The 16,252-nt window shown below is 39.4% G+C and overlaps 1 protein-coding gene across 2 annotated transcripts in view; it reads right to left on the reverse strand.

The window, feature by feature from the left end:
- LOC135460202 (zinc finger RNA-binding protein-like) overlaps positions 1-16,252 on the reverse strand; it is a 73,468-nt gene that overhangs the window by 18,354 nt on the left and 38,862 nt on the right. The window contains exons 6-14 of one of the 2 annotated variants that reach the window (XM_064736937.1): positions 14,424-14,671; positions 11,240-11,431; positions 7,689-7,977; positions 6,572-6,765; positions 5,034-5,153; positions 3,919-4,064; positions 3,355-3,517; positions 955-1,160; positions 560-710 (exon numbers count right to left, since the gene is read on the reverse strand). In XM_064736937.1, coding sequence (XP_064593007.1) covers positions 560-710; positions 955-1,160; positions 3,355-3,517; positions 3,919-4,064; positions 5,034-5,153; positions 6,572-6,765; positions 7,689-7,977; positions 11,240-11,431; positions 14,424-14,671 — 1,709 coding nt within the window. Of the gene's footprint in view, positions 1-559; positions 711-954; positions 1,161-3,354; positions 3,518-3,918; positions 4,065-5,033; positions 5,154-6,571; positions 6,766-7,676; positions 7,978-11,239; positions 11,432-14,423; positions 14,672-16,252 lie in introns of both variants that reach the window. The other variant, XM_064736936.1, reaches the window with a different exon arrangement.

Raw genomic sequence — 16,252 nt, forward strand, 5'->3', positions numbered from 1 at the left:
ACTTTCATTTATTGTAGAAATGCAGCAAATGGTTTATATGAATTTTGCTGAATGGTTTAAGACTACATGTACTTTTTTTTGAAGTGTCAAATTAAAAAAACCACATACAAGACTTAGTTAACTACTTCTGGGACTACAAAGCGCTGACACATACAAACTGGAAACAAGACGAGTACAAAGAGACTGGCATTAATGGAGAACTTTGACCTTCAGGCAGTGCAAGCTTCCTGTAACACCGCACAAATTACGTCTATCGCTGCTGGTAACTGGATAATAGTCTTTCTTCCGCTCATTTCTATTTCCCAGTTGAAGGAAATCTATTAAATTGTGATTGAAACTACACTGCTAGCATAAGCACCTAGACACTTGTATGGATGTAATATACAGAAAGCAAAACACACAGCATAGTCCCTGAATTCAGACACAGTCAGAAAATGAAAAGAAACTGTACCTGACCTATGAAATGCAGCACAGTCAGCCCGACAGACATTTGACTTGAGGACAGACTTTTATAGTATTTTTACCAAAATTCAGATCCAAAATTCTAAATATTACTTACTGCAAGTTGTTTGGGAAGACTTTCAGCAATAAAACCAAGTAACATCTTTGAAGGCTTCTCAGCACATAACAAAACAAGATTGACATTTCGGTCTCCACGGAGTAACAAACCTTTAGCCAAAACGCCCACCCGTAAAACTCCTTTCAAAGCTCTGTGAATTATAGTTAAAAGCTGCATTTAAAATACTATAAAAATCATAAAACTAAACATGAAGATAGAAAAATTAAATAAAATAGCAGTATTCCATATACTCTTGAAGCCACAGTGACACGTCATATTAAAATCCGAAGGGAACAGACTTCCTAAAAGCACTGATAACAGTACAAGGAAAAACATAAAATGGCTTCAGAAAGAAGTCGTAAAATTCTTTAAAAATAAGAAGGAAAAAAAAATACCTGTCTTTACTGCTGTCTTTTTTGTCATCTCCCTCTTTGCTCTTGCTTTTTTCATGGTCAGTCATATTGTCAGAAACAAGTTTCAAAGCACGCTCAGTAATAGAGACAATTTTTTGGACTGCTTGAAGTTCCTCCTCTGTTGGATATATAGCTGCATGTTTGGTCATCACATAGCGGTCATCAGAGGAGTCAGGGCGGCGTAGAGGCTAAACAGATGAAAAAGCACATTTCTGAAATTTGGGTACACAACAGGTAAAGGCAGGTGACTGTTCTGTTCTCATGAGGCCCCACCTGGAGTACTGAATCCAGCTCTGGCAATCTTAACATAAGAAGGATGTGGACCTACTGGAGCAAGTCCAGAGGAGGCCACCAAGATGATCACAGGGCTGGAGCATCTCTCCTAGGAAGACAGGCTAAGAAAACTGGGGCTGTTCAGCCTGGAGAAGAGAAGGCTCTAGGGAGATCTTAGAGCACCTTCCAGTACCTAAAGGGGGCCTACAAGAGAGCTGGAGAGGAACTTTTTACAAGGGCATGTAATGAAAGGACAAGGGCTTTAAACTGAAAGAGAATAGGTTTACATCAGATATTAGGAATAGATTCTTTACTGTGAGGGTGGTGAGGCCCTGGAACAGGCTGTCCAGAGAAGTTGTGAATGTGCCATCCCTGGAAGTGTTCAAGCCCAGGTTGGATGTGGCTCTGAGCAACCTGGTCTAGTGGAACGTGTCCCTGCCCATGGTAGGGGGTTGGAACTAGATGACCTTTAAGGTCCATTCCAAACCAAATTATTCTATAATTCTATTATATACTTTCAAGTTCACAGGTGATGTGTGACCAAAAACCAAACATGGCTAAACAACAGAATATTCAAACCTCAAATTATTGAGATGTAAGGAAACATAAAGTATCCTTAATAACTTACACTGATCACAATCAATCATATCTGTAAAAAACATGAGATGTATTTAAAAAAATAAATTGGGAAATCCCAGGATCAAAAGTACCTCCCCAACATAAATATCTATTGTCTTTCTGTTAACTGGGAAATACTTGCATACTGCCATAAAATAAAGTATCCATGATTACTTTCATAGAATCACAGAAAAATTCAAATAGAAAGGGACCTCAGGAGGTCCTCTAGTCCAGCCTCCTGTGGAAACCATGGTCAGCTATAAGACTATATCATGTTGCTCAGAGCTTCATCCAGTTGGTTCTTGAAAACTGCCAAAGAGGGAGCTTCACAACATCTGTGTGGAGAAAAAAAGAAAAAAAATCCTGTATTCAGTTTGCACTTTTTTTGTCTCAGCTTAAGCTGGTATATCTCACCCTCTCACTGTAAAGAGCCTGGCTCCATTATCTTTATAACGCACAGGTATTAGAAGGCTATTACATCCCACTGAAGCTCTCTTCTCCAGCCTGAACAGGCCCAGATCCCTCAAGTCTCTCCTCACAGGGCACACTACAGACCCCTGATCCCAGCAGCCACACCTGCTGTAGCTTATCAGAATCTGTCTTGTACTGGAAAGTCCAAAACTGAATGCAGTATTGCAGTTTGGGTCTCATGAAAGTGGATCACTTCCTTTTATCTACTGGTTATGCTTCTGTTAATATCACCATGGGTGCTATTAGCCTTGCTTGCTGCCAGGGCACATGGTTGGTTCACATTCAGCTTACTACCATCTGCCAAGAACCCCAGATGCCTTTCAGCAGGGCTTCTATCCAGCCCTTCAGTGCAAGCAGTTATGCCTTCCCAAGTGTAGCATTAGGCATTTGTCCTTGCAGAATTCCATAAAGTTCCTGTTGGTCCATTCTTTCAATCTGTCTAGGTCATGCTGGATAGCAGCCCTACCCTCAAAGGTATCAACTGTTCTCCCTACTGGAACCAATTCAGTTTCATGTCAGCTGCAAACCTGATGAGCAGGAACTCACTCCATCACCTTTCAGATCCATTGATGAGATGCTAATGAGACAAATCCCGGGATAAACACATGCAGCACTGCACTTGTTTACTGACCTCCAGGTAGAGTATGGCCCACCACTAAACCATTATCCTCTGGGACTGATGATCCAACCACTTTTTATCCATACATTTGTCCACAATTAGATAAATAAAAGTATAATGCAATTAAATAAGAAGTAGTACACAAATCCAGAGTGACTTGTATTTCAGAAGAAACAATATTTGTCTTCAAGGCATCCTTTTGTCATATAAGTGGGCTTATTTTGAAAGCGGTCCAACTATAGAGTTTCATTAGTATATAATTTTTTCTTCACTTTTCTATATGCTTTATTAAGAAACGCTGGAGACAACTGAAGTAGCACTGAATAATTTATAATTCTTAACTGTGTGTCTTGGTAAGCATTTTCTTCTTTCTTTTTTTCCCCTCAAGCTAAGAAACTCACTGCTGGTCCTTGGGGCTGAGGAGGCATTCCTGGCCTAACTCCCAGCAGGCCTAGAGATCCTGGAGGACCATGAGGATATCCTCCATCTGGTATTCTGCGACGGTCATCCCAGTGATGCTGCTCTTCTTCCATTCTCCTCCAGTACATGTCCTCTTCATATCGCCTGAAGTACATCAAAATGTCCTCTTTATATAGCAGTTAATACTTCCAACCATTCTAAATAAATTCTTGGATATTCTCACTAACTCATTTCTAGTAATCAAGAACAAATACCAATGAACTCCAGAGGGTACCTAAAATGAATGGTTATTTTGAAAGCAGGTCTGAATTCATAGGGAATAATTCTAGTGAGTCTACATTCCTCAGAGAGACTGAACAAAAAACCCAAAACAAAACAAAACAAAACAAAAAAAACCCTGAGGGATAATGACAACTTAATTTAAAACAAGACAGTATAGAGCTCCCAAAACAAGTATTTAAAATAAGTAATTACAGATGAAGAGTTAGTTTTAGATAATCTGACTGCAACTTTGTCTCATTTGCTGATAAAACAGAATGCATTACCTCATTTCCATCCTCCAGCGTTCTTCCTCTTCTCGCCTTCTCCAGTATTCTTCTTTCTGCATCTGTTTCCTCATCTTCTCTTCTTGAATTTTTCTTGCTCGAATACTGGGCTTTACTTCTACTTGTAAATCTGGGTTTACTTTTTTCTAGTTCAGAAAAATAACAAATGAAATGTTGGTTTACCTCTTATCATCTCAAGGTTATGGAGTTCTTCTGACATGTTTAGCACACACTATGAGTCTATGATAAAATCAAGGGGAGTAAAATGCAGTTTTAGAACTGCACTGAAAAAACAGCTGAAGAAAAATCTGTGTCTGGTATTTTAAAGGAAAGAAACAGCAATGTACTACATATAGCATGAATTCCTTTTTCAGCTATGTGAGAACAAAACTATCTAAAATTAAAATGCTGCATTAAATACTAAGTAATTTGCTGTTCATTCTGTAGCAGGATGATTACAATATAGCCTGAAAAAAAAAACATTTCATCTTAACTACAGTGCGCTTCCTGATGCCCTGTTCCTGAAGGGTCCCTCATACTGGACCATAATCATAAGACACTAAATAAAATTTTCTGGCAATTTTTTCTTTCCTCTTCTTTCATCCCTTTCATGATTATGCAGGCCCATTGTATCTCCTGTGACCACAGTAAATTCTTTTTATATAATCTTAATAATAATGAAAATGCACACCATGTGTCACTATAGGTGTCTCTCCATTCATGACTAAAATGTCTGCAAATACTTGTTTCTCAAATGTCTCCATAAGGGGTTTATGTGGTTTATCCTGCCAAAAACATTGACCCTTTGAAATTTACGCTAAGCAACAAAGCATCTGCTATTGCTTGCACACACTGTACAATATTTTAATGCTGGAAAAAAAATGCCTGAAAGCAATGTTCAAAATGTTTAAAGCAACACCCAAACAAAAATGCAGTTTCAGTCTGCATTACAACTTTAAAGACTATACTCCCTCAGAAATATATTTCTCTAGCTTTTTTTATATGCTGCTTAGTCAGAGCACCTACTTCTGACTAGTCTTTAAATATAAGAACATGTAATCAGTCAGCTGACATCTGGTAGACTTCCAGATAAAAGTATTAGCATTTTTACCAACCTTATACTGAAGTCTGTGCCGCCTCCCTTTTAAGTGCATCTCTTTGGCATTAGGATCATTAAAACTGCATTCACAAAGTTTACAGTGAAAGCGGATCACCTTTCCTTCATCATTTCTTACCTGGAAAATAAAAGTTATAAAACACATTTATTTTTTTTTTTTTAACAAAAGCTGATTTAAAAATTAATCAAATTCAGCGACACTGGGTAATGTCTACCCATCTCAAAACATGCTTAAAACTTCACACAGGAACTGAAAAAAGGCAAAATAGAACTTTCAATTCTGACAGACACACCATGGTGTTTGGTAAGGAACAAAGTTCTTCAACAGCTTTAAACTTGAGCCAGAACATAATGAGTCGAATAATTACAAACTATGAAAAATTTGCATCATATTTCATCCACATATCTCATTCCACCAACATGAAGAATGCCCCACTGAGGTCAAAAGAAACATGCACAGTACAAAAATGTAAACATATGCACAAGCCTTTGCAGGTTCAGTGCCTTGTCACTCTTATCTTCAAGAAGGACCCAGGGAATTACAGGCCAGTTAGCCTCACCTCAGTCCCTGGGAAGGTGATGGAGCACCTAATTCTGGACACCAGTTCCAGGCACATTAAGGACAAGAAAATCATCATCAGTAGTCAGCATGGCTTCACCAAGGGAAAGTCATGCTTGTTCAACTTGATAAACTTCTGCAATGAAGTGACTGGCCTGGTAGATGAGGGGAGAGCAGTTGATGTTGTCTACCTGGACTTCAGTAAGGCCTTTGACACAGTCTCACCATAATATCCTCATAGACTAACTGTTGATGTAAGGGCTGGATAAACATACAGTGAGGTGGATCAAAAGCTGGCTGAATGGCAAAGCCCAGAGGGTGGTGAACAGTAGAATGAAATTTAGTTGAAGGCCAGTAGCTAGCAGTGTATCCCAGGGCTCAATGTTGAGTCCAATTCTGTTTAACATATTCATTATTGATCTGGTGATTGGGCAGAGTGCACCCTCAACAAGTTTGCTTATGACACAAAACTGAATGCAGTGGCTGATATGCCAGAGGGTTGAGCTGCTGTCTAGAGAGATCTCAACAGGCTGGAGAAACGGGCTGACAGGAACCTTGTGAAGTTCAACAGGGAGAAGTACAAAGTCCTGCATCTGGGGAGGAACAGCCTCATGTGCCAATATATGCTGGGGGCCACCCAACTGGAAAGCAGATTGACAGAAAAGGCCCTGGGGGTCCTGGTGAACACTAAGTTAAACTTGAGTCAACAATGTGCCCTTGCTGCAAAGGCAGCAAATGGCATCCCAGGCTGCATTCAACAAAGTATTGCTAGCAGATTGAGAAAGCTAATCGTTCCTCTCTAACTCAGCACTGGTGAGGTCACACCTGGAGTCTTGTGTCCAGTTCTGGGCTCCCCAGTGCAAGAGAGACATGGACATAGTAGAGAGAGTCCAATGAAAGGCCACAAAGATGATGAAGGGACTAGAACCTCTCTCCATATAATAGTTAAAAAATAATCCATGTTTTCATATCAATACCTCCTCCACATAGTCATGGCCCACTGGCTGGACATCACTTTGCAAGGCAGCAAGATTCATAGATGTCACTGGTTCAGCTGCTGTGTCTGGTTTTACTTCCTGTGTTTGTATTGTAGCAGCAGTTGTTGCTTTAACACTTTCAGCTGATTTCATTTCTTCCAGTTTACTTCCTGTTGTCTGAAGTTTATTACCACCTGCAAATCAAAAAAGTTAAATCTCTAACTTTCATAAAATGAGAATTATACATGATGTGCAAACTGAAGAGTTTATTTGCAAGTATCAGTGTTCTGGTCAAAGCATTATCAGTCTGAATTTTAGTTAAACTAAATATTTTTAAATACTATTAAAGTTTTTTTTTTAAAAGCTAAACAAAAACTTATTTAAAAACCTAGTTTTTTATTTTAGCAAGAAATCTTTTGCTTTAAATAGTTGTAATTGTAATTTTCATGCTTTTTCAAGAGATAGGACTGAATGGGAACAACTCAGCAAATATATTTTAAATTTTTTTGTCATCAGATTTGTTTTCTTTTTGCAAATAGATCCAAGAAAGTACAAACATTAAAAGGTTTTGAGGGACTAAAAAAGACAGCATACTTTCAGTGTTGCAACTGCATAGATCTTTCCTCTGAGAGCAAGTTAGCTTACTATTGAACAACTGTTTTCTGTCTCTAAATGTCTGTCATGCTTATTTCATAAGTTTCCACTGTTAAATTTACAGTGTTACAATAATGTTTCAGTTTCCCAGTTACCAATTGCCAACCTACTGCAGGCTGTGTTAACAGGCCAGGCTGTGAACTGAAATTAGGAGCAACTGGACTATAATCTGCAATACTCCAGCAGCTACTACAGAAGAAACCAAAGGTGGGAGGCTTTTTCTGAAGGTGAGAGAGGCCTCCAGGAGAGGTCAGGTGAAGACAAAAGGGCAGAAAACAGTATAAACTGTGAAGCAAAATTTTGAAACACATTCTTATTTTCCCCATTAGTAATAATTCTCGTAAACACAACAGAATTACTCATGCAGAAGTTAATTAAATATATTTGTACTTGTTGCACTAAAATATTTTTAAAAACTATAGAATAGGTTAGGTTTAAAATAAAGACTGACTTCTGTACTTGCCAACAAAGTTTATTTTTGGTGGAGATATTTTCTTTACAGCTATATTAGCAGCGGTTGAAGATGTTTTGTTGTTGTACACAGTGTTAAGTGGTGCATTTGCTGTGGGAGTAAGAATTTTCACTGTAGAGGATGTGACAGAGGAGTTCACAGTACTGCTGCTAGTTGCTATATTTGAAGCAGAAGCAGTTGGTTTAGAAGCAGATGTGGATGTTGAAGTTGCAGCTTGGGTAACCACATTTGGTTCAGTTGATGGAATAGGTTTGCCAAGTTTTGTATGCAACTTTACTACCTATAAAAATAACAAGAAATTAATAATATTATCTCCCTGGGGTTGCTATAAAAAATTGAACTTGTTATAGGTTATTGAAGCTTTAACAAAAACATCAATATTACCAGTGATATTGATATTTTTATTTTATTTCAAAGTTATTGCCTCTTTACTAAAAGCAATCTCAGGAGGAAAAGAAAGGGACATGCAAAAGTTCTTATCATCTGTGATGAGGAAATAGTTAATATTTTCTCAGGTTGCTTATTTCCCCTAGAAATTCACACATTTACTCCAAAAGCTGTGTAAATAAGAACAGAAAGTCAATAAACTCACAAGCCAGTAAAACTCACAAAACAGTTTGGGCAAAATGTTTCCAACGTGACTATTTTGTTGCCTGGTTGCTTTTTATTCTCCCTCCAAAAATTGTAGTATGCTGAACTATTTTAGTTATTTTAGTTCCAAATAATATTTGTAAATAAGTTATTTAATTCAGATTCAACACTGTCTCTTTTCATCACTACATTTTAAGAATATTTATAGACTTTCCAGGTTACCTAGCAAAATGGAAGATATTCCTTGGACAAAGGCTTTCTTTTCTTTTTGTTAAAGCACATCTGCAGAAAGAGTTAAGGAGGATGCAAAAGGCATATTTCAGAGCTCTTTATCTCCTTGAAAGTCAAGAGGTATGTGCTTATTCTTAAAAGTAATAAGCAGAGGCCTTTTTACACACTTGAGATAGAATAATACTTCTTTTTGGTGACAGCTAACCATCACCTGAAAAAGCAATACATGCAGTCCATAAGAACAAAACATGCAGAATGAAAACTGGAGACTGGGTTTGAAAGTAACAGTAAAAAAAATGCAAATCTGCTAGCTACGTCTTTAATGCAAATACATGTACACAATCAGGTTCAACAAGGTGAAGTAGCAGATCCTGCACTTGGGTCACAACAATCCCCTGCAGCGCTACAGGCTTGGGGAAGAGCAGGTGGAAAGATGGAATAGGAACAAGGAGTGTTGGCCAACAGCCAGCTGAACTTGAGCCAGCCTGTGCCCAGGTGGTCAAGATGGCCAATGACATACTGGCCTGTAACAGAAATAGTGCGGTCAGCAGGACTAGGGAAGTGACTGTCCCTTTGTACTTGGCACTGGTGAGGCCACACCTTGAATCCTGTGTTCAGTTTTGGGTCCCTCAAAACCAGACAGATGTTGAGGTGGTAGAGTGCATGCAAATAAGGGCAACAAAACTGGTAAAAGGTCTAGAGCACAAGTCCTATGAGGAGCGGCTGAGGGAGCTGGGGCTGTTTAGCCTGAAGAAAAGGAGGCTCAGATGAGACCTTATCACTCTCTACAACTACCTGAAAGGAGGCTATAGCCAGGTGGGTGTTGGTCTCTTCTCCCATGTAGCAAGGGCTAGGACAGGAGGAAATTGCCTCAAGTTGTGCCGGGGGAGGTTTAGATTGAATATTAGGAAAAATTTCTTCACTGAAAGGGTTGTCAAGCATTGGGAGAGGCTACCCAGGGAAGTGGCTGAGTCACCATCCCTGGAGGGATTTAAAAGTCATGAAAGACATGTAGATGTGGTGCTTAGGGACATGGTTTAGTGGTGGACTCTGCAGTGTTAGTTTAACAGTTGGAGTCAATGATCTTAGAGGGCTTCTACACCCTAAATAATTCTATGATATGCACACAAGTGTATACATACACTTCTTAGCTTTTTATTCTTATTTTAAGCATGTTCCTCATCAGAATACAGACATATTAATGTCATGTAATATTAAAAATTTAAGTTCAAGAAACTCTTCCAGATTACTTTTTCCCCACTAGAATGCACAAGATTCTTCGGTGTACCAAAGAAAGAGTCCTTTGAGATTTCATTTTTACAAAGATGACAACCTAACTTAGTATTAGTTAGCAACTATCTATGAGGAAGAGAAAAGGACATCCAAATATACAAAGATAATATATTATTGTACTCCATATACCTATGGAGTTATTGGGCACAACACAAAAATTTAATGACTCAACTTCATTAATGAAAGAACAAACACTAGGCAAATCTATATAAATGATAATTTTTGTTCTTCTACTAACAAAAAAAATTTGGAATATTATTTTAAATTTGCTATGAGATGTATTTACTTGAATAGGAATGATATTACTGATGCCACTTTGTACAGTGTTCTGAGATACAAAGGTCTATAAAAGCTGAATATTATTACGTTGTTACTTACATTAATAATTCCACAGCTTTGAGGAAAATCTGTAATATGAGTGATCAAGAGAGACAGGGAAGACTTTGAGATGATCAAAGAATCTGATTTTATTGTGGGATACAAATGCTTATATAGTATTTTTGGAAGGCTAGTAATGTTTTACTACAATGATTGGGTTAAAAATCGCATAAATAAACTTATGCATTTTACAACATCTCCTGCTTGCAGAATTTGAGGTAATTTTCTTTTTCCTGTAAATCCGTCTGATTTAATCTTCTTGCAATCTTGATTTAATTCTCAAAGTTCTGTTTGGTCTTGCCAAGGCATTTTATTTATCAAATCTCTTATGTTAATAAGGTCCAAAGTACTCTCTGTTTTGTGTACCCCAATACTGTAATATCTAAACACGCATTCTACACTGCACCATTCCATTTATTGTTGTATGACCAAATTTAGAACACGGGTCACAGGAGTTCACAGTGCAGCTTGTAGTCTTTATTCTAAAATGTTCACCTAACTGCACACAGACAATAGGGGAAGCATGCTTACCAAAATTCTTTAAACATGCTCATAAAATCTACTACAGGACATTGTTCCTTGTTTCCATATGCCTTTTTTTTTTTTGCAAGAAATACCAAAAAGTGATACATAATAATCTCATTCCTTGGCACTGACTCAGTTTACAGTATTTCAAAGCACAGAGCACTTCACAGTGCCAAATAAGAATGTCAAGACAAGTCTTGAAAAGTGTTAGGGGGCACAAGCATGCTACTGCATGTCCTCATTGACACTTTTCCCCATCTTGCTCTATACCTTCTTCCTACTATTTACATACCTTTCCCAATATATCCTCTTCTCCTTGATGCTGTGGCAATATGTTTTCTCCCTTTCTCCCAACAAGGCCCTTGTACTAGTGAGCTTAAAGATAATTTTGAAACTAAAAGCAGAACTGTCTTTAAACAAAATTCTAATTATATTCTTTCTGCGTATTTTCTCCTAAAATGAGAAAAGTTATGGGAAGAAATATATGACTGACATGTATAATATAGATGAGAGAAAGTTCTTACTTTCTGATGTTTGGCTCCACGGATATGGGCAGCGTAAGCATCTGCTCCTGTACAAGACACATCACAAAGCTCACAGCGCAACTGATTCTGAGTTCCACGAGCAGAAGTACTGTTGTTATTGGTGTTCTGGGAAGCTTTTAATGCCGCTTCTTTCTTTTTGTGTTTCTGGCCTTCTAAGTGTTCTTTATAAGTCTGTTTAAATAAAAAATACACACAGCTGGTTTTGAACTGTTTGTTCATCATTCATGTGTATACATGTAATATAGAGCATAGCATAAAAGACATGTTTTGTATGAAAAATACTTCCTACACTGAACATTGCTTCCCTATGACATGTTTTAAGGCATAAGCAGGCCACTTCCAAAACCAAGATATTTTCTTCACCACCAGGATTCCACTCTTGGGTAATAAAAAACGGTCTTTACTCCTCTACTTTCTCACTTCCTCAGTCAAGTACTGGTCAACATATATTACCATTGAAAGCCTGATAAGATCAGAAAACTGTTTCAGTTGCATTTTCCCACACTGCATTGAATTATTCTTGATTTTGAATTTTCCTCAAACTGCAAGACCATAGTTATTAAATGTATCCACATAACTAAAAAAGCAAATTCAAAAAAAAGGTAGCTCATAAATAAAGCTATGCTGAAAATAAAATACAGAAGTTGCTATTTGTTCCTATACTAACACTGGCAATCTATGGAGCAGACAGGGTAGAAAATAATGACTAATTTACCTAAAGAGTGAGAACTGTTTTGCCAAACACACAAATATTTCATTGATTGATATCTACTTTTTTATGCACTTGTATCCCCTTTGAAAATAAACTGGGATGCTGGAATAAAATGAATACATTTTCAGGATTACAATCGCGTTCGTTTAACACAATATGGCTTTCAGTGGGGGCAGAGGAACCCACAGAGGCTGCTTCTGAGAGAGAAGCCCCTCAAAACTTCGATGTCCAGTAGAGCAAATCCCTGAATACTCTGACAGTGGACATATTGGCTGGCCCAATTACAGAAGTTAGTAATGCTTCTGTGATGACATATTTAAAAACAAAAAAACATGTGCAAGCTCTCTTTCTTTCTCCCCTCAGAGGGGTGGTGAGAGGGCCACCGGGCCCCTTCCTGGTGTGGCCGGGACTCTTTTTGGTGAGGCCACTGAGGCTGTGCTGCTGGGGCACTATCCCAGCACCGCAAGCAGCCACGGGGCCGAGACCATGTGGCTATGTGGCTGGTGCCCAGAGTGCTCATGCGGCCGAGGGCGGCTGTTGCCATCCTGGTGCTGGGAGGGGCCGCATGGCTGGGATCGGTGCAGCTTGGGTGGTGCCACGCTGCAGCTGCCATCTCAGCATGGCTTGCAATGAACTTTACTTGCTTAGAGTCTTTTAGCCCAGCCATGCTGCAAACAGGAGGGCAGAAGCAGCAGTAGCTTTTCCTTTTCGGCGCCCCACATGAGGACAGGCGCTGACTGGAACTGGCAGCTGGAGCAGCCCATGCGGTGCCAGCGGGGACCACGTGACCAACAGTGAGAGACATAGCAAGTGATTCTCCAATGTGGAGCCTAGACAGGCTCAACCTTTCAGCACTGTGGAACTCTATAAAAACTTTTCAATTGATAGAACTTGAGAACAAATGAACCTATGGACACCAATTTTCTCCCAAGTCAGAGAAAAGGAAAAGGTGAAGACACATTAGGAGAACAACATGGGGACACTAATGTTATGAACAAAAAATCGGTTAATATTTTTTTTGTGAGAAAGAGTTACAGGGACACAGCCAGATCCGTCTCTGCCAGGATTCTTAGTGCTTTGTTATTGTAATCACGGGTCGTTGAGGCTTATCTCCTCTTCTGTATTAGTAAAAAGCCTGGCTGGGTGCGGTAGATGGCCCTTCCTGGAGGCTGTGCTCTCTTACAGCATAGGGAAGACACCTGAGAGGGTGGGGGGGGTTATGCAAAGTGACTCCAAAGTCCAGAATGCTTTGTGGGACCCTGACTCCAGAGGCACAGAGAAAACCCTAAAAACAACGAGCCAAATAAGAATTGAGAGACTAAAGTGATGTCTGGACATGAGGAGCCGAGTGCTGAGCCTGCAGAGATGCTGAACACCTTCGGAGCCCCTCTCGCCCTGAGCAGGGAGTGGTCCCAACACCGGGACCAGGGTGGCCGCCGAGGCTCAAAAGCAACATCTGACGGGGACATCACGCCCTAGAGGCTCCCACGAGGACTGGATCCCCCGGATCTGCCCCTAGTGGACAGAGCTGCCCATATCCTCCTCCTCTGAGTCGCCCTGGGAGACGCGACGGGGACTGCAGCCCTGCCGAGCCGCGCAATCCTGAGCTGATCACTTTTAATAAAGGCATTAAAAAGGAGAAGAAGTCTCCTGGCCCTGTTTATTTCAGGAAGGACTCATGTTGCAGCAGGTTGGGAAGGACTGCTACTTGTGAAAATTAGAACCATGTTGGAGAAGTTCACAGAGAACTGTCTCCTGTGGGAAGGACCCCATGGCACAGCACTCCTCTCCCTAAGCGAACTGAAGAAAGATTTTTAGAAATGACAAACTGACTAAAAACCCCATGTTTTGTCTCCCTGCACTGTTGGTGGGAAGAAAAGAGGGGAGGGGGGGAAAGGTGCTCTAAAGGTTTATTTTAGTTCTCATTATCCTCTTTTATTTCTGTTAATAAATTTTTCTTTATACCTTTTAAGTTTTGAGCCTGTTTTGCCCTTAGAATGTTTTCTTTTAATTCTTATCTCACCCTGCGAGCCTTTTAATTTTTCTTTCCCCCTCCTCTGCTCAACTATAGCAGAGGAGAATGAGTGAATGGTTTTTATGGGTGCCTGGGTTCTAGCCAGTGTCAAACCATGACAACCATTCACAAAGTTTTGAAAAAAGTATTTTCTTAGAAGTTTGCTATGTTAAAAAGAAAATAAAATTCAAAGTTTAGAATACTTCTGGAGTTAAAAGCACAGCTGAAGCTTCTCTGTCCAAGCTAAGGAGATGCATCTTTTTGTCTTCTCTTATGGCCTCTTTCTGTCATAGCATACATTTTCATTTAATTATTCATTTAGTATAAGTATAGAATCAGGTCTTTAAAAATTAACAAATATTCTTAAAGGGGCCATTTTTTTAGCTGGAAAAAATTATGACTAAAGCATATAGCAGGATATTACATAATACAGGTACCTGTGGTCCAGCACAGCTGATCTTGCAAACATCACAGTAGTGGATCTGGGGTGGTTTGGGAGGTTGCTTTGGTTTCAGTTGCTTATTTTGGAACGGTATCTTTTTAGTAAAGGTGGTCCCTGTCCAAGCAGCTGTTGCAGCAGCAGCAGCTGCTGCCGCTGCCTGTTTCTGCTGCTGCTGCTGCTGCTGCTGGTAATACGATGATGCAGCTGAATATACTGCAGCTTCATAGCCAGAATAAGAGGTACCTCAAAGATAAATAAAATAAATGTTACATCACTGTACATCATGTATCAATTACATAATACACTAATTCCAAGCATATTGCATAATAGAGTAGGATATAAAAGATTTATTGAGATCTTGTCAGGCAGTCTGAATTTTTCTTGATGTTTCACAGTACACAAATACATAGCATGCAATTTGTATCAGGAGTCTATTTGATTTTAGACAAAACTTTGCAGACACACTGTTCTGTTAAATATATCAAAGCATCCCTAAAGAATATGTGAAATTTCCATGTACATCTGGTAAGACTGAGTATGATGAAACAAGAATTTTAATAAAAGATTGTCCTGGGGTGACGTTATGATGCTTGTATCCCCATTCATCTGTTCTGTGCCTTTAAGACCGGCTCTGAAGAGTGGAAATTTTGTTTGGGTTTCTCTTATCAGGGACACAGAGACGGGCAGTTCTTAGGGCTGTTTTCACTTCTTGCTTTCAGCTTGCTGCTTTGCTTGCTCTCTTTTCTGCTCTCACTTCTGCTCTGCTTTGGCCTCTGCTTATTAGCTAGCTCTAGCTAAACAGTCCAAAATCCTTCCTGGACTGTTTCTCCTCTCCTTTTCTTCGACCATCTAGAACCTGCTCTGGACTGGGACCTGGGAACATCGAGAGTTTGCACCGTTTTGGCCTGCAGCAGCTGCCCCAGTGCCGGAGGGACTGAGAACAGAGCAACCACCCCCGAAAGAGACTTTCTGATTTTGTCATCTCTCTCAAAGCGGTGTCATCTGGTATTGTTCATTTTGTGTGCTGGGGGGTGCTGTGTCTGTCAAATAAACAGGTTCTTTCCACCTCTCTCTGAGGAATTTTTTCCCGAACCGGTTGGGGGGAGGGGCCGTGTGGGTTTTGCTTTCTGGAGGGGCCCTCCTTTGCAGATTCTTTAACAAGTTTGCCCTAAACCACGACAAAGATTTATCAAAGGTCACTTGAAATAAGCAGTCTTCCAGAGCCAGATTAACTGTTCAAGTTCCAAAGAGAAAAGGAAAGATATTATGTAGACTAAGGGAAAAAAAAATAAGATAAAAGATAGAATGTAATAGCATTAGCTGTTCTATTTCAAATGAGTTGCAGCACACCCTGTCTAGACACTCCTTGATTTCTAGTATCAAACTTTAGTAAATCAAGGAAACTGGGCTTTCATACCTTTTGAGCCAGTTTTCCCATAAACTTTATAGATCTACTCATTCAACTATTTTAATCCTCTAATCAAGCTCTGTTTTGATGAAGTCTTACAATCCCTTTTTAAACTGAAAACAAACCAAAACAAATAGTTCAAGGTAGCTATAATATGCCCGTTAATTACCATCTGGCCATAAAATAAACATCTTCTCACCTTTAGCTACTTTTTGGATTTCTAGTGTTTGAAGGAAAGTTTTTCTTTGTAGCACCCATTCTCCTCCCATCTTGGGTCAAGACAACCCAAACTTAAAAAATTTATATTTGACTGCTCCTTCTTGTCTCTGTAATTGCTGCTTGATGGCAGCATGCTCCAAATTTCCCAAGATTATATTTGTATTTCCATATTTTTTCTATCCCCCATCTTTTCTCTC

The sequence above is a fragment of the Zonotrichia leucophrys genome, unplaced genomic scaffold, assembly GCF_028769735.1.
Source record: "Zonotrichia leucophrys gambelii isolate GWCS_2022_RI unplaced genomic scaffold, RI_Zleu_2.0 Scaffold_33_1714398, whole genome shotgun sequence".
NCBI classification, from domain to species: Eukaryota; Metazoa; Chordata; class Aves; order Passeriformes; family Passerellidae; genus Zonotrichia; species Zonotrichia leucophrys.